The sequence below is a fragment of the Pseudorasbora parva genome, chromosome 1, assembly GCF_024679245.1.
Source record: "Pseudorasbora parva isolate DD20220531a chromosome 1, ASM2467924v1, whole genome shotgun sequence".
NCBI classification, from domain to species: Eukaryota; Metazoa; Chordata; class Actinopteri; order Cypriniformes; family Gobionidae; genus Pseudorasbora; species Pseudorasbora parva.
Window position 1 is genome coordinate 13,662,218 of NC_090172.1, and position 21,430 is coordinate 13,683,647.

General features: G+C 40.8%; 1 protein-coding gene across 32 annotated transcripts in view; it reads left to right on the forward strand.

Moving 5' to 3' along the window:
- LOC137049274 (adhesion G protein-coupled receptor L3-like) overlaps window positions 1–21,430 on the forward strand; it is a 425,717-nt gene that overhangs the window by 154,619 nt on the left and 249,668 nt on the right. For all 32 annotated transcript variants that reach the window (XM_067427809.1, XM_067428692.1, XM_067428735.1 and 29 more), the window contains one exon: window positions 10,418–10,631. In XM_067427809.1, the coding sequence (XP_067283910.1) occupies window positions 10,418–10,631 (214 nt within the window). The remainder of the gene's footprint in view (window positions 1–10,417; window positions 10,632–21,430) is intronic.

The following is a 21,430-nucleotide window of genomic DNA, read 5'->3' on the forward strand; positions in this document are numbered from 1 at the left end:
AGGACTGTGTGTTTGCCACCTGCAAACAAGCAAACACAAACCCACAACCTAAGATGTTCTGTGCACACAGACACGCACTGTGTCCAAGTTATGGTATTCATTTGCTCTCTCTGTCAAAGCTTATTTAGTGCTTCAGTAGAAAAATCAATTGTAAGAAAGAGAAAGAAAACCAAACAACTGTAATTAGTGTCTGGCTTCACTGCTCAACATAAGCACACAGAGGAATGTTTTAAACTTTTTAAAGGTCTAAAAAGTCATGGAGTACTAGGTAATGTTATAAAATGTTATGTCATTGAAATTTGTCAAAAACAAGCATATTCGATTTTTTTTTTTAATGCAGTAATCTGTAACGGATTCACAGAGGCAGGATTCAAAAGCAAGTAATTAGTTTATTTGACGGATAGTGTCACAAAGGTGAAAACTCAGAACACTGAAGAAGTCCGGATAAGACAGAGCAGTGAGAGAGGCTCTGTTGGCGACACGGGCAGGCTGTGAGCAGCTGTGACTCGGGAGGTCGGTACAGGTAATCCGGGAAGGGATCCAGCGTTTCACGGAAGGGGGAAACGACAACCAACACGGAGACACAAGGGGAAACATCCAACAACGCTCTGACAAAGACAAGAGAGAAACAGAGAGACTAAATAGGGTGAAGGTGATGAGTTGCAGCTGGTGCAGGTGATCAGCCACAGGTGCGTGATGAGCCAATCCCAGGCTCCGCCCTCACCTACATTCAACACGCACCCAAGAGTGAGACAGGGAATCCATGAACCGTGACAGTACCCCTCCCCCTAGGAGCGTCCCCTGACGCTCCCAGCCGACCTTACCTGTTGATTGTAATCATCAATAAGGGAGTGATCCAGAATGTCCCTAGCAGGAACCCAACTTCTCTCCTCCGGACCGTAACCTTCCCAGTCCACCAAGTACTGGAAACCGCGTCCCCTCCGTCTAGAATCCAGAATGCGATTAACCGAATAAGTTGGTTCCCCATCTACGAGTCGCGGCGGTGGGGGAACCGGGACTGGCGGATTAAGGTGGGAGTGAAAAACAGGTTTGATTTTGGATACATGGAAGGCGGGATGAATCCTCCTGTACGCCGGAGGGAGTTTGAGGCGGACTGTCACCGGACTAATGATCTTGGTGACAGTGAACGGGCCGATAAATTTGGGAGCAAGTTTATTAGATACGGAGCGGAGAGGAATGTTCTTGGTAGAAAGCCACACTTTTTGACCGACGACGTAAACGGGAGGCTTAGACCGGTGGCGATCGGCTTTAGCCTTGGTGCGCGCTCCCACCTGGAGCAGAGTCTCACGGGCTCTGGTCCATGTGCGATGACACCTCTGGATAAAGGCGTGAACAGAGGGGACCGCGACCTCGGAATCCAGACTAGGAAAAATAGGTGGCTGGTAACCTACACTACACTCAAATGGCGAAAGGCCCGTAGATGACACTGGTAACGAGTTATGAGCGTACTCAACCATAGAGAGTTGCTGGCTCCAGGATGAAGGATTCTTGGATACCAAACATCGCAACACTCTCTCCAGATCCTGATTGGCTCTCTCGGTCTGACCGTTGCTTTGGGGGTGATAACCCGAAGACAGACTAACCGTGGCTCCTAGTAATTTACAAAACTCCTGCCAAAATTTGGACACAAATTGGGAACCTCTGTCGGAGACCACGTCCATCGGGAGGCCATGTAACCGAAAGACGTGATCTACTACAGATACCGCTGTCTCCTTGGCTGAGGGTAATTTGGGCAAGGGAATGAAATGTGCTGCCTTCGAGAATCGGTCCACGACGGTCAAAACGACCGTCTTGCCCTGGGAGGGCGGGAGGGCGGTAACAAAATCTAGAGCGATGTGGGACCAGGGTCTCGAAGGAACAGACAGCGGCTGAAGTAACCCCTGGGGAGGTTGGTTAGATGTCTTACCAACCGCACAGACCGAGCAAGCCAAAACAAAACTGCGAACGTCGCGAGCCATAAGTGGCCACCAAAATCGTTGCTTTATTAAACTGCAAGTGCGGTTTACCCCTGGATGACAGGCAATGTTGGAGCAGTGACCCCATTTGAGGACCTCGGATCTTAACCCCTCCGGAACGAACAAACAACTCGGTGGGCCGCCGGGCGGGGGCGTTACCCCTTCTAAGGCCACTTTGACCTTCGATTCGATCTCCCATGTGAGTGTAGAGATAACTATCTTCTCTGGCAAAATACACTCGGGAGTAACCGGGCGTTCGGAAGCATCAAAAATACGAGATAAAGAGTCGGGTTTGATGTTTTTAGACCCGGGGCGGTACGAGAGAACAAAGTCAAAACGTCCGAAAAAAAGTGCCCACCGAGCCTGCCTGGAGTTGAGTCTTTTAGCAGATCTAATATATTCAAGGTTCTTATGATCCGTCCATACAATAAAAGGTACCCCCGACCCTTCAAGCCAATGACGCCACTCCTCCAACGCTAACTTGACGGCCAACAACTCTCTGTTACCAATGTCATAATTGCGTTCGGCAGGAGAAAGACGATGGGAGAAAAACGCGCACGGGTGCATCTTGTCATCTGAGGGAGAGCGCTGTGAAAGAACCGCTCCTACCCCCACCTCTGACGCGTCGACCTCTACCACGAACTGACGTGTGGGATCAGGGGCGACTAAGATGGGAGCCGAAACAAAGCGGCTTTTCAGTTTGGCGAATACAGCCTCGGCTGTATCGGACCACCTGAACGTCATTCGGGGAGAGGTCAAGGCAGTCAGAGGTGCGGCTAGTTGGCTGAAATTGCGAATAAAACGCCGATAGAAATTGGCGAACCCCAGAAACCTCTGTAGGGCCTTACGGGAATCTGGACTTGGCCAATCCATCACAGCCTTAACCTTGTCGGGATCCATGCGCATTCCCTCCGATGACACGATGTACCCTAAAAAAGGAACAGACTGTGCATGAAAAGCGCATTTCTCCGCCTTGACAAAAAGCCCATTCTCTAGCAACCTCTGAAGCACTCGTCTGACGTGTCGAACATGTTCCTGGAGAGACGAAGAAAAAATCAAAATGTCATCCAGGTAGACATATATGAATTGGTCGACCATGTCTCTCAACACATCATTGACGAGTGCCTGGAAAACCGCTGGGGAGTTGGAAAGGCCGAAAGGCATGACCAAGTATTCAAAATGCCCCCTGGGGGTATTAAATGCGGTTTTCCATTCATCCCCCTCCCTGATGCGAACCAAATGATAAGCGTTACGTAAGTCCAACTTCGTGAAGACGGATGCTCCCTGTAACCTCTCGAAAGCTGAAGACATCAACGGCAAAGGATAGGTATTCTTTACCGTGATGTTATTCAGCCCTCGGTAATCAATGCAAGGTCGCAGAGAACCATCCTTCTTCCCCACGAAGAAGAACCCCGCCCCCGCTGGAGAAGAGGAAGGGCGGACACGACAACCAACACGGAGACACAAGGGGAAACATCCAACAACGCTCTGACAAAGACAAGAGAGAAACAGAGAGACTAAATAGGGTGAAGGTGATGAGTTGCAGCTGGTGCAGGTGATCAGCCACAGGTGCGTGATGAGCCAATCCCAGGCTCCGCCCTCACCTACATTCAACACGCACCCAAGAGTGAGACAGGGAATCCATGAACCGTGACATAATCACAAACTCAAAACTCATGGAAATGTTATATTTTAGAAAGTTAAAAATCATTTTAAATAAAAAGCTAAGCTAATTTTACTAAGCTAGTTCATTAAGTGACATATTTCCACTAATAAATAATCATCCTTGTTATATACAGAAAGTTACAATACCACAAAAATTGTGAATGAGAAAGATTAAATAAAAATCGTACAATATGATATAATATGCAGATTGTTTCAGCATTATGAAACAAACCTCAAACAGGACTCTCTTTATGAATTAGTCTTTGAATCAAATTATTTGTTGAAAAACAGTGAAGCTATTCACGATCATACACACCAGTTCCAGATATGGATTTGTTTATTAGACTATTCTTTTTTATACGTAGCGTCGTAGCCATGTAATATACTCTCCGAACTCAACATAACAATGAGAGTGTAAAAAGATGACAGGTTTGTGTGAATGTTTTGTTACGTTGTGTAATGTTAGGTTGAGTTCTTCATGTGTGTAAAGGTAAAAAAGGTTCATTGTCTTTGTCTGTCACTCATGAGTCATAAGACAATGCAGAAGGACTCTTTAAACAGTTTTATCAGACTGCTGAAGACCATCTGTCAACACACACACACACACACACACACACACACACACACACACACACACACACACACACACACACACACACACACACACACACACACACACACACACACACACACCGCATGGTTAATCCGTCACCCTGATGTTTCTGACCTGTGTGTTTAGGCAGATTTTCTCTCTTTTGTGAGATTATGCTGACCAGGAATGTATGTGTGTGTGTGTGTGTGTGTGTGTGTGTGTGTGTGTGTGAGTGTGTTTGAGCCCCATGGGCTTGTGTTTTGATGTTAATGATGACTTTTAAATGTCAGCGCTCTCCAGGTGTCAGGGTGTGGAAAAGGAGAGAAACGCACAATCCTTACATGACACACTTGCACATCATTGTTTGTGTGTGTGCGTGTGTGTGTGTGTTGTGTGTATGTGTGTGTTCACCATTATAATATAATTATCATAATATCATTATAAGGACAATCCATATGTTTTTTATGTTGTACAAACTGTATATTCTATCGCCCTAAACCTACCCATCACTCAAAACTTTCTGGATTAAAAAAAAAAAAAAAAAAAAAAAAACTTTTTTTAAAACATTTTTAATGCAAGTTTAATTATGTCCTCAAAATGTCCTCAAAAACAACGTTTTATGCTGTAATACGAGTCTAATACCCATGTCATTATATAAATCTGTGTCCTATATAAATCATATAATTAAGTACACACACTTTATACACACACACTTTACACATGTGGACCCCAATTTAGGAAGTTGTCATGAGTCCCCCAAGTCCCCATGAGTTTGTGTGCTTTCAGGTTGAAGTCCCCACCGGGATAGAAAAACATGAACACACACATACTGTTATATTGTTTTTTATTTAATATTTCAAAGTAATTTACCATTACTTTAGTTCATTTTTACTAGTTGAATGTCACTGATTATCTCTTCATCACAGCACCTGTTAGTGGGTGGGATATATTAGGCAGCAAGTGAAAATTTTGTCCTCAAAGTTGATGTGATAGAAGCAGAAAAATTGACAATCTTAAGGATTTGAGCGAGTTTGTCAAGGGCCAAATTGTGCCTGCTAGGATGTCTGGGTCAGAGCATCTCCAAAACTGCAGCTCTTGTGAGGTGTTCTGGTCTGCAGTGGCCAGTATCTATGAAACTTGGAAGGCCAGTATCCTTCCAAGGAAGGAACGATGAACTGATGATAGGGTCAAGGCTCTTTGATGCACGGGGGAGCAAAGGATGGTTCGTGTGGTCTGATCAAACAGACAAGCTACTCTAGCTCAAATTGCTCAATAAGTTAATGCTGGTTCTGATAGAAAGGGATGTGCTGAACAAACAAGTCCGGTCCATGGAGGCCCCACCTCGCAACTTAAAGGAATTTAAGGATCTGCTGCTAGCGTCTTGGTGCCAGATACCACAGCACACCTTCAGGGGTCTAGTAGAGTCCATCACTCGACAGGTCAAGACTGTTTTGGCAGCAAAAGGTTGACCAACACAATATTAGGAAGGTGGTCATTATGTTATGCCTGATTGGTGTGTGTATATATAACAAAGACTCCTTCTGCATAAGTCTGAAGTCATTTCTTTTGTCTGGTTTTATCATCAGATGAACACGGTCTCTCCAGCATATTGAAATGCAGCTGTATGTGTAATATTAAGGGAAAGTTAACAGGATAGGAGAAGCGAGAGTGTGAGTGAGAGATCCGCTGCGTCCCATCTCCTGGTTAATGATCTGTTGTCGGCCAGCGAGTGTTTGTTCACACGAGTGTGACAACAACAATCTCACTCTGCTTAAACACAGAGATTCACACAAAAGGTGCTGTTCGAAGCTGGAAGCCAATTAAAACCAAACCCAATGACGTGAGGTGGACAATGAATGTTGGATTGGTGTGTGTCAGAGCCGTACATGTGGACATCAGGTTTTGATGCCATCCTGGTTTGTAACTGTTTTTTTTCATCAGGACCCAAAGTCTGATTTATTTCAACAGTTCTCTCACGTTTTCGCATTATTATGCTAGCAAACTTTTGAGATGAAGAGGTGAGGACAACTCTTTGATGAGCTTCCTCTTCACAAAGTCTCTATTCTTATTCATGTTGGTGAATTGTAAATACAGACATACACACACTTTTATTTATAGTAGATGGTCACCACTATGAGATAGGGTGGTGATTTATTTATTTTGTTCTCTTGCTTCAATTCAGGGAATCTCAGACATACTTGCGGAATCCATCAAATGCCCTGAGACTTTAAGTCAGCGTTGCTGTGGAGCCTAACAGCTCTTCCATCATGACAGACGTCCAGAGCAAATCCACACAGACATACTTCAGTGACCACACAATCAAGGTTTTACTGTCCCAAAGATAAACCCATGGGGTTGAGCTGAAGACAAGCTGAGCTTTAGTCCATCAGCCGGGACTAAAGACTCTGATCTGGAACGATTTAGAACAGTGAAAGGATCTCAGATCCTGCTGTGTGTGTTCTGCCACTTCATCTAGAAATATCTGAAAAGACTTGAGGACGAAATAACTAAACACTTGTGCCACGCAGGATTTCCACACAAAAATCTACATCATATCCACCAATTAAAGGTGCGCTGTGTACATTTTAGCGGCATCTAGGGGTAGGGTTGGGAATCGTGAGAAATTTTCCGGTTCCGATTCCGCCTAACGATTCCGGTTCCGATTCCGGTTCCAATAAAATTATTAAACAAATAGTGGTAAAGGAAAAAGGCACAATAGGCAACTTTAAACAATCCTTTTTTGTGTTTATTACTTGCTCTCAAATGAGTTTACGGGTTGGCAATGTCAAAAAAATAGTGCTGTACTATACATATATTACAGGATTAATCGAGCCATATGGAATTTATGGAAATTAAAATAAACATTTTCAAATTTACACCTTTGAAATTGTCTTATTACATTTTCTCTCTCTGTTTTAGGGATGTTAACCGATGACCGTTTGACCCATGGTTGACCGTATCAACGTTAACCGATCAAAGTTGTCGGTTGTCGGTTAAAAAAAAAAGTGATCTCTAAATTAGGCTATTATAGACAGTGGACTAAACGCTACTACAGTTAGCCGTCTCATTACAAAATCTTTTTGTGTGAAGTGAACATATCCCTCGCACTCAATTTTTCATAACTCTCCTGTTTGTTCTTAATAAACCAATAAAAACATTTGGCACGAGGTCGCAGCGTTTGCGCGCTCACAAGGTTTGCATAAAGTAAACAGGCTAAAAGGTTAGAGCCAGAGCAGGCGACAGTATAAAGCGTGCATTTCGCTTAAGATGGGCTTACATTTGGAAATATATTACATCTACATTTCAGTGGTAACACATAAGGTGTTGATCGTCTTTCTTTATTATTGTTAGCACTAACTTACCTCGAACTAAAGCGGCGTCTCTTCAGAGCTGTCATTTTCTTAAATGAGCCGCGGCAATGTTTCAAATGAGCTCATAACGCTAGACAAATGCCTTTATTTTCAACGCGATCAGCTTGTACCCAAACCATTTTGAAACTAATGAGCCATGGTCCTCAGATTACAAACAAGCTCCTCGGCGCCGCGTTTGCGGGACTCGCGCTGTGGGGGATTTAAAAAAAGTGACGTGAGGGGAAGGGAGGCGGCAGCGCTAAGACAGTGAGTGTGTGTGTGTGTGTGTGTGTGTGTGTGTGTGTGTGTGTGTGTGTGTGTGTTTGTGTGTGTGTGTGTGTGTGTGTGTGTGTGTGTGTGTGTGTGTGTGTGTGTGTGTGTGTGTGTGTGTGTGTGTGTGTGTGTGTGTGTGTGTGTGTGTGTGTGTGAGAGAGAGAGAGCGGGAGCGCGGCTCGCGGCTATGCTCCCAGTGCTTTGCACAGACATTGCACCAGAACGGTTTTCGGAACCGACACTCAGGAATTTTGCGCGGTTCCGGTATTTTTCAAAAATCTGTATCGGTTCTGCATAAGAACCGGTTCTCGGTTCCCAACCCTATCTAGGGGCGAGGTTGTGAACTGCAGCTGCCCACCGCTCACCCCTCCCTTTCGGAGCACATAGAGATTCTACGGTGGCTGACACAGGACAAAGATGTGTCGTCTGAGACAGCAGAGAGTAGCTAGCGCTCTGCAGAGCAGTTTGTCTGTTTAGGCCTTAAAATGGCAATTTAACTGGAAGGGGACCTGCAGCAAATGAAAATAGAAAAGGCTCCTTCTAAGAAAATAAAAACATAACGGTTCATTATGTAAGGTCTTTCACTGAAAACATAGTTATGTATATTATATTGCATTCCTGTCAACAGATCCTCATAAATATTACACACTGGACCGTTAAGCATTGAAATAAATTCATTCTCATTCTTTTCAATTTATATTAGGTATGGAATGTGCCTTATTCACATAAATAAATGTTACTTTCCTGGTGAAAATGTTTCATTTATAAATCTATTTATATCCATATTGTTCGACCACTGGTCGGAACATTTTGTGAGGTCAAAGTTTAGAGGTGTTATCAATGATTTCAACTGAAAATGTTTCGCCGAACAAAAATGTTTCTATTGTCAAACAGTTAAAGAAACTGTTCACTAGTAACGGGTCACATGAATCTTTTTGCTTTGTAATGCAAATTTTATCAGAACGTGGCACTTTTTCTCACGCTGAAAGTCAATGGTGACTCGTGACTGTCAAACTTTTAACATTGCACCATCAAAGTAGCCCATACGACTTGTGCGCTACATTCCAATACGTGAACTCTCAGATGAGAGAAAAGCTTTTTTGACACAGCTTTCGTCTCATCTGTGAGTTCGTGGGCCAGATTTACTAAACAGGGCAAATTAGCGTGAGAGCGTGGATAGAGTGGAAAGTTCTGCGCGTGATCTACTGATGACACGCAAATTAAAGGGTTAGTTCACCCAAAAATGAAAATGATTTAATTAATTACTCACCCTCATGTCGTTGGACACCCGTAAACTCCTTCATTCATCTTCGGAACACAAATGAAGATATTTTTGCTTCAAAAAGGCCTCCATTGGCATTCAGTATATTTCCACTGACCCACTCACAAGACCCATAAACGCACTAAAGACGACTTTACAACATCCATCTCACTACAGTGGCTGTGTAATAATGTTACAATGCGACGGAAATAGTTATTGTGCGCACAAAAATCTAAATAATGTCTTTATCCACCAAGTTATTGACGTGAACTCGACCGATGCACGAGAAAATGACGCAGCTCCACCGGTCGAATACATGACCCGGAAGAGGAGGAGCGCCGCTATTGCGTGAGTTCACGTCAGAGACCTACAAGGAAGACAATAACTTGGCGGATTAAGTCATTATTTTGATTTTTTTTTTGCGCACAAAAACTATTCTCGTCACATTGTAAAATTATTGTACAGCCGCTGTAGTAAGATGGACTTTGTATCGACGTCTTTAGTGCCTTTATGGGTCTTGTGAGTGGGTCAGTGGGAATGTACTGAATGCCAATGGAGGCCTTTCTGAAGCCTTTCTCAGTCATCAGCTTTCAACAAAAATATCTTCATTTGTGTTCCGAAGATGAACAAAGGTGTTACAGGTGTCCAACGACATGAGGGTGAGTAATTAATGAAATAATTTTCATTTTTGGGTGAACTAAACCTTTAAAGAACACAGACGCAGCCGGATCATTTCCATAATGACCAACGCAATCTACCCGTTAGCGTCTGGTTTTAAGACTTGCTTTTTTGCGGGCGGTTAATAATGCCGCAAATAAATTGACGAGCGCAAACCTTTGTAAATCAGCTTGCATGATTCTTTTAAATACTCTCCTCCCAATCCCAAATATTTTACTCCTGATAGTGTATGCAGTAAGGTCAGCCTCAAAAATAACGTCTGTGAAATAAGTGTTCACTCCTTTTGAGCACAAATTGTTCACTGCATGTCTTTAGCAAATCCTCACAGCATTTTTTTTAACGCCGCAATCAGGTTTTGCGCTGACTGTTAGTAAATCTGTCCCCATATCTCAAGGTTTGAAGTCAATGATGACAAATTTCACAGATTCGTATGTGTCTTGTGACTCACCGCTAAACACCAAATGTTTGATGTATCCGCTCTCTTTCAACAGTGATTTCTCACTTCATTTTTGTTCCGTTTTCTGAATTTCATCCCTGAGGTTAAAAAGCTTGCACTGCTTCTGTGTTGTCATACAATGTTGTAGTTTTTATTTTGCTGAGTGTCTCTTCTCACTTTTCGCAGCATTCAGTCGTGCTCCGGTGCCCATGGCAGTTGTTCGGCGGGAGTTGTCTTGTGAAAGTTACCCAATCGAGCTGCGCTGTCCCGGGACGGACGTCATCATGATTGAGAGTGCAAATTATGGTCGAACTGATGACAAAATCTGCGATGCTGACCCCGCACAAATGGAGAACACCCGCTGTTATTTACCTGATGCCTACAAGATCATGAGCCAGAGGTGAGACACACAAACACAATTAGGCCAGAATCATGCTTTATTATTTGCAGATCAGAAGTTTATACTAATTTAGATGTTTTAATGGTTTTGAAAGAAGTTTCTTAAAAGGATGCCCTTTATTTGAATAAAAATACAGAAAAAAACAGTAATATTGTAAAATATTATTGCACTCTTAAATTACCATTTTATTATTTTATTTTTTTAATATTTTAAAATGTGTTCTATTCCTGTGATGGCAAAGATTAATTTTTATTTTTATATTTTTATATAATTATTATTATTAGTGATAAATTATAAATACAATAAAAAACTTTTTTTTTTTCCTTCTTAATATTTTTGTGGAAACCACAATAAGTTTTTTTTTTCAAGTTTCTTTAATTAATAAAAAGAACATAATTGATATATTTATATTTATAATAAAATACAACAGTATATCAAGTGAGAATCTTTTGTTACATTATAAATGTCTTTACTGTAACTTTTGATCAATGGATTGCATCCTTCATGAATATTTTTAATGATTTTTATTATACATTTTTGACAAAATAACATATCAATTGAAATGTGATAGACTACAATTTAGAATGATTTCTGAAGGATCACGTGACACAGAAGACTGGAGTAATAATGTTAAAAATTCAGCTTTGCATCGCCACAGGTTTTTTGCATTTAATATAATAATAATGTTTACTGTACTGTTTACTGATCAAATACACACGGTCTTGGGTTTGCATAAGAGACTTTTTTCAAAAACATTTAAAAAGACGGTTTTGACGGTGGTGTATATGCATACAAACACATTTGTGATGAGATTATGCTGTGTAGAATTAATAGAATAGGTTGTGCTAAATTAAAAAAGTGCACTCTAAAAATGCTGGGTTAAAAACAACCCAAGTTGGGTTGGAAATGAACAAACCCAGAAATTGGGTTGTTTGAACCCAGTGAATGGAACAATTCAAACAACCCAATTTCTGGGTTTGTCCATTTCCAACCTAACTTGGGTTGTTTTTAACCCAGCATTTTTTAGTGTGTGTTGTGTAGATTTTTGCCTTGTTGTATTGTCCACTGTCACATTTTGTAAATGTATAAAATCGAGCTTGCGTACACGGAACCAGATTGGGCCTAGTGTGTGTGTGTGTGTGCATTAAGGCTTTTTTTGTTTCTGTGTGCTAGTTTAGTTTCTTACCCAGTAATGTCTCATGGTACAATTACGACATGGAACATCCCCTTGGAGCTATCTGGGTTTAAGCACTCCACTCAAGAACACAGTAATGTAGGTAATTAGATATAGGATACCTTAGACATCCTCAGGTCCATGAGCAAGCCTTTAGGGGTTTGAACCAGCAACCTTTGTATTAGCTTCTGCTGCACTGCATTCTGTGTTTGTGATACACTGATGCAGATTTGGCTTATTAAAGCCTGCTGTGCTGCTCTCTCTTTTGGCTGCTGTTGTCCCGGTCTTCCCTATCATTTTCCTCAACATTTCATGCGGCTTGACACTCCTCACACCTTGGCAGAGTGGAAGAGTCCGACAGACCGGGATCAGAGCATAGTGTGTCTGTAATTGTTCCTCTGTGTATTTCTCAGTTCTGCTGCCGAAATAAATTAAAGCAGCTGCTCGGCAACACAGCAAGATAACAAACAGTATCCGTGTCCATCTAGTGCAGAACAATGGTATTTTTCTCCACACTAAACCTCTAACCTCACGCATATAATCATGTTAACTGTGGGGAATTTGAATTGTGCATGTTTAAGTGGAGGGTCTGATAGAGTTACAAAGGATTTTGTACAGAGTTTGATTAGGGTGTCATACAGTTTTACTAATGTCGTCAAGATTTAATAGAGTTACATAGAGATTTAGTAGATGGTGTCATGTACAGTCTTAGCATATAATGCTTTAGAGTTTTAGTACAGGGTGTCATTTAAAATTTTTGTTCTAGAGTTTTAGTAGAATTTGGCAAGCAGAGTTTCAGTTGAATGTTATGTAAGGTTTTAGAGTTTGTTGTAGAATTTCAGTATAGTTTCATTTGTGGAGGATCAGTGGAATGTATCACATAGAGTTTCATTGGAATGTGTCACGAAGAGTCGCAGTAGAATGTGTATGTAGCATTTTAGTGTATGTTGAATATTTTTTGTGTAGTATTTTATGTAGAGTTTCAGTGGAAGGTGTCAGAGTTTAAGTAGAATATGTTACATAGAGTTTTAGTAAAGTATCACATAGTGTTTCATAATTTAATGTAGAATTTTAGTAAGATGTCACACGTTTTCAGTAGAATGTCAGTTTCAGTTAATTGTGTTGCGTAGTTTCAGTAGAATGTGTCGCGTAGTTTCAGTTAATTGTGTCGCGTAGAGTTTAGTGGAATGTGTCGCGTAGCGTTTCAGTAGAATGTGTCGTGTAAAGTTTAGTGGAATGTGTCGCGTAGAGTTTAGTGGAATGTGTCGCGTAGAATTTAGTGGAATGTGTCGCGTAGAGTTTCAGTAGAATGTGTCGTGTAGAGTTTAGTGGAATGTGTCGCGTAGAGTTTAGTGGAATGTGTCGCGTAGAGTTTCAGTTAATTGTGTCGAGTAGAGTTTCAGTTAATTGTGTCGTGTAGAGTTTCAGTAGAATGTGTCTTGTAGAGTTTAGTGGAATGTGTCGCATACAGTTTCAGTTAATGGTGTCGCATAGAGTTTAGTGGAATGTGTCTTGTAGCATTTCAGTAGAATGTGTCGCGTAGTTTCAGTTAATTGTATCGAGTAGAGTTTCAGTAGAATGTGTCTTGTAGAGTTTAGTGGAATGTGTCGCATACAGTTTCAGTTAATTGTGTCGCGTAGAGTTTAGTGGAATCTGTCTTGTAGAGTTTAGTGGAATGTGTCGCGTAGAATTTAGTGGAATCTGTATTTGTAGAGTTTAGTGGAATGTGTCGCGTAGAGTTTAGTGGAATGTGTCGCGTAGAGTTTAGTGGAATGTGTCACGTAGAATTTAGTGGAATGTGTCTCGTAGAGTTTAGTGGAATGTGTAACGTAGAGTTTAGTGGAATGTGTTGCGTAGAGTTTAGTGGAATGTGTCGCGCAGAGTTTAGTGGAATGTGTCGCGTAGAGTTTAGTGGAATGTGTCGCGTAGAGTTTAGTGGAATGTGTCGTGTAGAGTTTAGTGGAATGTGTCTTGTAGAGTTTAGTGGAATGTGTCGCGTAGAGTTTAGTGGAATGTGTCGCGTAGAGTTTCAGTTAATTGTGTCTCGTAGAGTTTAGTGGAATGTGTCGCGTAGAGTTTAGTGGAATGTGTCGCGTAGAGTTTAGTGGAATGTGTCGCGTAGAGTTTAGTGGAATGTGTCGCGTAGAGTTTAGTGGAATGTGCCGCGTAGAGTTTAGTGGAATGGGTCGCGTAGAGTTTAGTGGAATGTGCCGCGTAGAGTTTAGTGGAATGGGTCGCGTAGAGTTTAGTGGAATGTGTCGCGTAGAGTTTCGTGGAATGTGTCGCCTAGAGTTTAGTGGAATGTGCCGCGTAGAGTTTAGTGGAATGTGTCGCATAGAGTTTAGTGGAATGTGCCGCGTAGAGTTTAGTGGAATGTGTCGCGTAGAGTTTGGTGGAATGTGTTCAGTATATATACAGTATATTACATTTAGTTTCAGCAAAGTATCACATAAGTGTTAGAGTGGAATGTCACAGATTAGAATTTCACATAGAATTTCACTAGGATATCATGTATTTTCAGTAGAATGTATCACAGTTTCAGTAAAATGTTTCATGTAGAATAGAATGCCACAGTTTCAGTAGAGTTTCAGTAGAATGTGTTATGTACAGTCACACCTCATTATAAGTGTGAAAAGGACATTCATTGTTTAAAAATGTTAATTTTTTTATCAGAAATACCAAAGCACAAAGCTTGTTGCGATTATTGGAGGGTAGTCATATTGTAACACATCTCTACCTTCACTGGGCAAGAGGCTGTTAAAAATATAATTTTTGGGATTACTCAACAATTATCCATAAACATTAATTAGGCAGGATGACCCAAACAATCAAGCATCATGGATAGTTTATATATCATTGAACAAAATGTATAGAACAAAAGAAACCAGCAATTGATATTGAATTTTTTTTTTTTTTTTTTTTTTTTTTTTTTTTTTAAACAACAAGTAAATATCAAATCTTTGAATCAACTTTAAATGAAAGAATTGTTCAGATAATGAGTTACATTTGATGAGTGCAAGAAACTTTTTTGGAGGTTGTCTGTCTTTGAAAGAAAGTTTCCCTTGTAATCGAGATAAAGCAAAAAATTCACAGAAAGAACCTTAATCATTCCGCGCCAAATCCAACAGAATCCAGAAACAATGCCAACAAAGATCAGGAACAGAAATTCACTTGATCTCTAATTCCAATAAGCAGATGCAACAGTCTTCCTCAACTACATACCTGGCTTTAAACCTTACACTTGAGTGTACTAGCACACCCTTTTGGTAGTGGTAGAAAAACAGAATAACAGACTTGAGTCTTTTACAATGTTATAAATAATGTTTAGTGAAGTTTTGTTCACAACATCAACATGAATAAAAGCCCTAAAAAGATCAGTATCGGTTAATCAAAACGAAGATCAATTCAAATTAAGGAATCAATATCATCATCCCAGCCCTATAGTGATTAGTGTATGTTGAGTAATTAGGGATTGTTTTGGGGAATCCTGTAGCATGAGCCGTTCTTCTGCGTCTTCCAGCCTCATTAACATCTGGATTGTGGAAAGATGAGAGGTGGTAAAGCTCACCTCCAGAGAGGAAACAAACCCGAACACTTCGATCCCACTTACCCTTTAAGCCTATTAGAAAGAAGACAAGAAGAAAATCCAAACAGCAAGAGAGTACAGATATCAAATATTTCATTATTTAATTTGACATACAAGAACACCCTAAAAATGAAGATGGTGCAATTAGTAAGCAGTGGAAAATAAAATAAAAAAAACGTGAAAAAATATTCAAGAGGCCAATTACAATGAATGAACTACATATGTTGACAGTGGCCTCTATTTGCACGTGCTTTATTTTCCCATAATTAGGTATCTGATTCACTATAGGGAAAATGATCTGCAGATCAGACAACAACACAAATGTGGTTTGGTTTCCATGCGTAATAGAGGGATTTTAATGTCAAAAACAACTAGAAACAAGTATTATCACAAAATAAACAATACGATTTCTATATTTTCCAACCGCAATTCTAAATGTTGTCATACATTTGATTGTTTTCTATATTTTTTGTTATAGCTTTCCCAATTTTGTCATGCAGGTATAATATATAGCAAGGAAGTAATCATGTCTTGAAAATTGGGGGGAGGGGAATTTAAAAAAAATAATTTAGAGAAATTAAATGGAATCAAGTTTAAAAGGGATTTAAGGTATTGAAGAAGATATATAGGAAATTAAATTAAATCAAATGTTTAAAAAGGATTTAAGGGATTATATAATATACATAGGGAATATAATGGAATAGAACTGAATATAATTGAACTAAAATCAACTGTTGGAAAATGCAGCAGCATGTTTCTCAGACTAGACATACTCATACCAGCTCTAGTATCCTCTACAGTGCTGCTGCTTTTGTGCTTTTGTCTATCGGTTTCTCTGTTTATTGTCTAGCGCTTAAGATCAGATTTTCCAGGATTTACGTAACAAACTGCATTCGCAGGGCAGCGTTACTATCCAACCGATTTTCTTCTTCTTTTTAAAAAAAAATAGCAAATAAGTTTTGCTTCTGCCCACATCTGTGTCATATTATCATTGCTTGTGGGCTGAATTTTCCCTTTGTCTGTCATTGTGTGTCTGTGTGCTCTGTGACTGGCAGAGGTCCTTTGGTTGGCCGAGTAATCTGATAGCTCAATTCGGAAGCGCTACTCTTCGTTGTGTGGAATTCTGCCCTCGTGGGAATAGATCTGCTTTTCCGGGCCGCGAGCCACCTGTCTGCTTGCTGCCGCAGCTTGAGTCATCTCATGCACACATGCACACATACAGCCATTTAAAGCAAGCTCTTATTGTTCTATTGTATATACTGTATAGTGTTGGGGAGTAGCTAGTTACATGTAACTTTGTTGTAAATTTAATTACAATATAATTGTAATCTGTCCGTTAGTTACTGAGAAAATGAAAATATTAACAATTACAAAGGGGTTACATCTGAATATTTTCTCTGTAAAAAGCTATGTTGAATATATTAGTACATATAACGCATGATATACAGTAACATTAAGCTTTTTCAATTTTTTTATAATGTGTGAGCACAGATGCAGTTGAAGTACAGGTTCAGCATCACATAAAACAGAATCTGCTGACAAACTGACAGGCCGTTAGATTTATACGCATGTTTGATATATTGAGTGATTTTTCACAGTTTAGATGCTGTTTGTGTGTGTGTGTGTGTGTGTGTGTGTGTGTGTGTGTGTGTGTGTGTGTGTGTGTGTGTGTGTGTGTGTGTGTGTGTGTGTGTGTTGAATGCTGCAGTGAAAAGCATGATTTAAGTTGGTGAGGGAATGAAGGTTTGCTGAATCTGATCTCTGCCTTATGAAATGAAGGCCTGTTAAAAATCAAATATTAAAGGGTTACTCCACCGCGTTTTCATATTAAACTATGTTATTCCCTTAACTAAGACGAGTTGATACATACCTCTCTCGTCTCAGTGCGTGCACTTAATTGAGAGTACTTTGACTCGGCGCAGTAAAAAGTCACTCCTGAAAAATCCTCCCTCCCCCCCATTGACGGAAATGAGATGATGGGGGATTTTTTAGCCGTGACTTTTTACTGTGCAGAGTCGGAAGTACTCTCAGAAGTGCTATTCCGCCATTCATTATAGTTCCTTTTCAACCCGCTAAGAAAAGCACCACGTTTTATTTTGTGTCACCATACCTGATCGTTCAGCTATTCGTATAACTGTATTTAAATAGGGCAAACGTGGAGGTGTTTGGTACTTCTAACTTGATCTCTGTTTGGTACCATAATGAATGAACTGGGCTTAGTGGGCTAAGCTAAATGCTATCAGATCGTCACCGCGCGTCAGAGAGATTAAGTGCACACACTCAGACGAGAGAGGTATGTATCAACTCGTCTTAGTTAAGGGAACAGTTTAATATAAAAGCGCTGTGGAGTATCCCTTTAAAATAAATGGTTTGCGAAATTCTGTCATCTTTGGATAAGATATTCCTTAATGTTTGTCTTGAAACATTCAGTGGTTCTTCAAATGTTATGATTCAAAAATGGATTGCAAGTCTGTTTTTATTATTTTAGTATTGAGATACTATTAGTTTTATTTTTTGAATACATTTATTTTAAAGGTGCTGCGTGTAGTATTTATGAGGATCTATTGACAGAAATGCAATATAATATACATAACTATATTTCCAGTGCTGTATAAAGACGTTACATTATTAACTGTTTTTATTACCTTAGAGTGAGCCAATTCTATCTGCATACTCCGTAGGTCCCCTTACAGCAGGGGTCTCAAACTCCCGGCCCGCGGGCCACTTGTGGCCCGCAGGATGATATTTTGTGGCCCCCTACTTGACATCAAAGTTTAGTGTTAGTGTGGCCCGCGCGTTGCTCTGAAAACCATTTTTGGCGGAGTCGTTGTGTGTGCCTGTGCCGCACTTTATGCCTCACTTCGTGTGTGTGTATATGAGAGTTACCTCATGCCTCTCTCGTGCAGTATAATTGGTTAACACCTCGTGATTGACATGAACAGAGGTTAATCAGACAGTTGAAATGAATGTGGTTTAACGGCGCTCAAATGGCCAATCAAATCAAAGTAGGTGGGATATACATTCTCTTTTGGTCCGCGCACATGCTCGCTCACGCAGTCTTCACACACACAGACTAGCGCTTAAATATATCGCGTAATGCCGTTGCGGAGAGAGACTATTCTTTCCGGTGAAATCACAAAACTAAATTGCACACACACAAATGCACACAAAATGCAACGTGTCCATGCGCTTAATATACAACCATTGATGAACATTTGAAGAAAACTATGAGCGGATTAGAACTCTGAACATTTGAGACGATTTACTAAAATTGTTCTGTTAGACCAGTGATGCGGCCCAGCCTGACCCAGAGTCTACTTCCAGTGGCCCCCGGGTAATTTGAGTTTGAGACCCCTGCCTTACAGTGAGGTCGCCATTTTGCGGCGTCATGTTTCTACAGTAGCCTTAAACGGACAAACTGCTCTACAGAGCGCTAGTCATGTAGCCTAGAAATCTAGACACACCCTAGTGGCAGCAAATCGAATCTGCCGCGAGTGTCGTCTAGCAACTCTCAATACATTTCAGAGCTGTAAACGGCAAACTCTGGTACGGCCAATCACATTGTGTATAGAGTCGGTGGGCGGGGCTTAACATAATGACGGCTGAGTTGAGTTTGCATGCTTCTAGTAAACACAGAAACTGGCGAATGGCGGTCTTTCGAATCAGCTTTAACTGCGACTCTGGAAGACTTGGAATTAAGCTTTTCTCTGAGAAAAGAACAAAGAACGGCACTGAAGTCATTCTTAAGAAGGGAAGATGTGTTCGAGTTTTGCCGACCGGATACGGCGAAAGTTTAATCTTTCAACGAGCTCTGCTTCACCTTCGTTGCTCTGGTTGGTGTAGCGCTATCCTATCGCGTGCAGAGGGAGTTTGAATGACAACCGTTTATCCCGCCCCTCGGATTGAGCCCTGTCTATGGTGAGTTTCCAGACCAAACATCTTGATGTGGGTCAGGCTTGTCAGGCTACTAGTCATGCTCTTTATGCAACATAATTTTTGTCCTGTGTCGGCCCCTGTAGCTTCTCTATGTGCTTCGAAAGAGAGGGTTGAGTGGTGGGCGGTTGCAATTCACAACCTCATCACTAGATGCTGCTAAAATTTACACAGTGCAGCTTTAAATATCAGCCATTTCATTTTGTCTGTTTTCACTAGATTTTAGTTAACATTTTGCTTTATTTTGTTGTATGTTTTAGTTTTTTAAAATATGTCTAAATAGGTTACATATTTTATTTTATCATACTTTTTGAAATTAAGTTTTAAGAAGATTATTGGAGTATGCTTTACATGAAAATACTATTTCAGTATTTCTACTTTAACATTTCCCTTTTCACTATTACTTGTTACATTGTAATAGTTTGTTAAATGTGATAGTTAATAGTAGTAATAATATTAATAGTAATAATTATTATTAATTTTAAAGGGGGGGTGAAATGCTGTTTCATGCATACTGAGCTTTTTACACTGTTAAAGACTTGGATTTTCATCCTAAACATAGACAAAGTTTCAAAAACTAATGTTGGACGTTTGATGGAGTATTTCTGTGTCAAAAATACTCCTTCCGGTTTCTCACAAGTTTCGGAGAGTTTTTTTCGAGTATGGGTCAGCTTGACGTCGATTGAGCGGAAGGTCCTTGTATGGGCCGTACGGGCTCTTCTCCCGGTAGGCTGCGCGCCTGACTAGAGCGAGAGAGGAAATACACGCCCATAAACACTCTCTCAGCTGCAGATCCACTCGTCCGTGAACACTTATGTGGTTATAGTCCACGCCGCGCTCCACTTTATTCCTATGGGTGACATCAAGCAACTTCAACGCTTCAGCACAGCATTCCGGGAAGGCAGCGCTGCATTTGAACCGATTTGAACGCAGAAATGACAGGAAGCTTCACAACATTGCTTCAGTTGCGACGCAAAGTGGATTTCCACCCCACTGCTGTCACAGGACTTCACCAAATCATACCAAAGAAGTGTGTTTTTGACGGAGCGGTCCCAGCGATAAAGGTTCGGTCCTGCTTTGGAAGCAGCCGGTGACTAAAACTGCTTCAAATGTCTATGCTGTTGGCTATCGTCGCGTGAGTAAACATCAGTAAACGACACGATCGCGTGCTTCGTCATTCAAATGCGCTAACGGTTACTCCATTGTTGTTCTGTATAACGTTACACTAGTCTGACGTGCAAAACTGTTTTGCTTGCTACTGCTAAGGTTTAGTCGCATACAATAGTCCATAAACCGAATCATGTCCTCATAAACTGCGAGTAAACACACACAAATGTTGACAGGCCACTAAATACAGTACATACCACAGAGACGGACGTCCTGCTGTTGCTGTTTCTCCTGGTCAATTTATGTCAGCCTCCAAATCTAATTCTGGATCATATATCTATTAGCTGAGATCGATAGCCATGGGCTTCTCCGCGCTTGAGGACGTCACCGCTTTGTGCGCATTTGTCATTCTTTAGCTCCGCCCACACAATACGCCTCCAGGCGCTTGTTTTTTTTCCGGAAAGACTCGGTACAGCCCATATTTCTTTTATAAATATAATAAAACTAAAGTCTTTTCGGAGATATGAAGGCAATACTACTCTATAGGTACTCAAGATTGACATGAGATTGACAGAAACTGAGTGTTTCACCCCCCCTTTAATGTCTGAATGAAAATTGTTTCTACACCAGATTTTTTTCATTGTAGATGCTAACAGGCATGATGTTTCTCCTTTAACTTCAGCAGAGGCTGACATGGACACCTGCATTCGGTTTATGTATGAGAAGATCAGACAACTCTTACATACCTTAAACAAGCCTTAGATCATCTCTCTCTCTCTCTCTCTCTCTCTCTCTCTCTCTCTCTCTCTCTCTCTCTCTCTCTCTCTCTCTCTCTCTCTCTCTCTCGCACGCACGCGCACACACACATAGATGTCCTCAAGATGTCAGGTACTTGACAAGGTACTTGCCATTGAACAGTCTTCATTCACCTGATCACTATAAACATGACAATGTGTCACAGTCTGTGAGTTTCCAGATGTGAGAATATTCTGTTTAAAG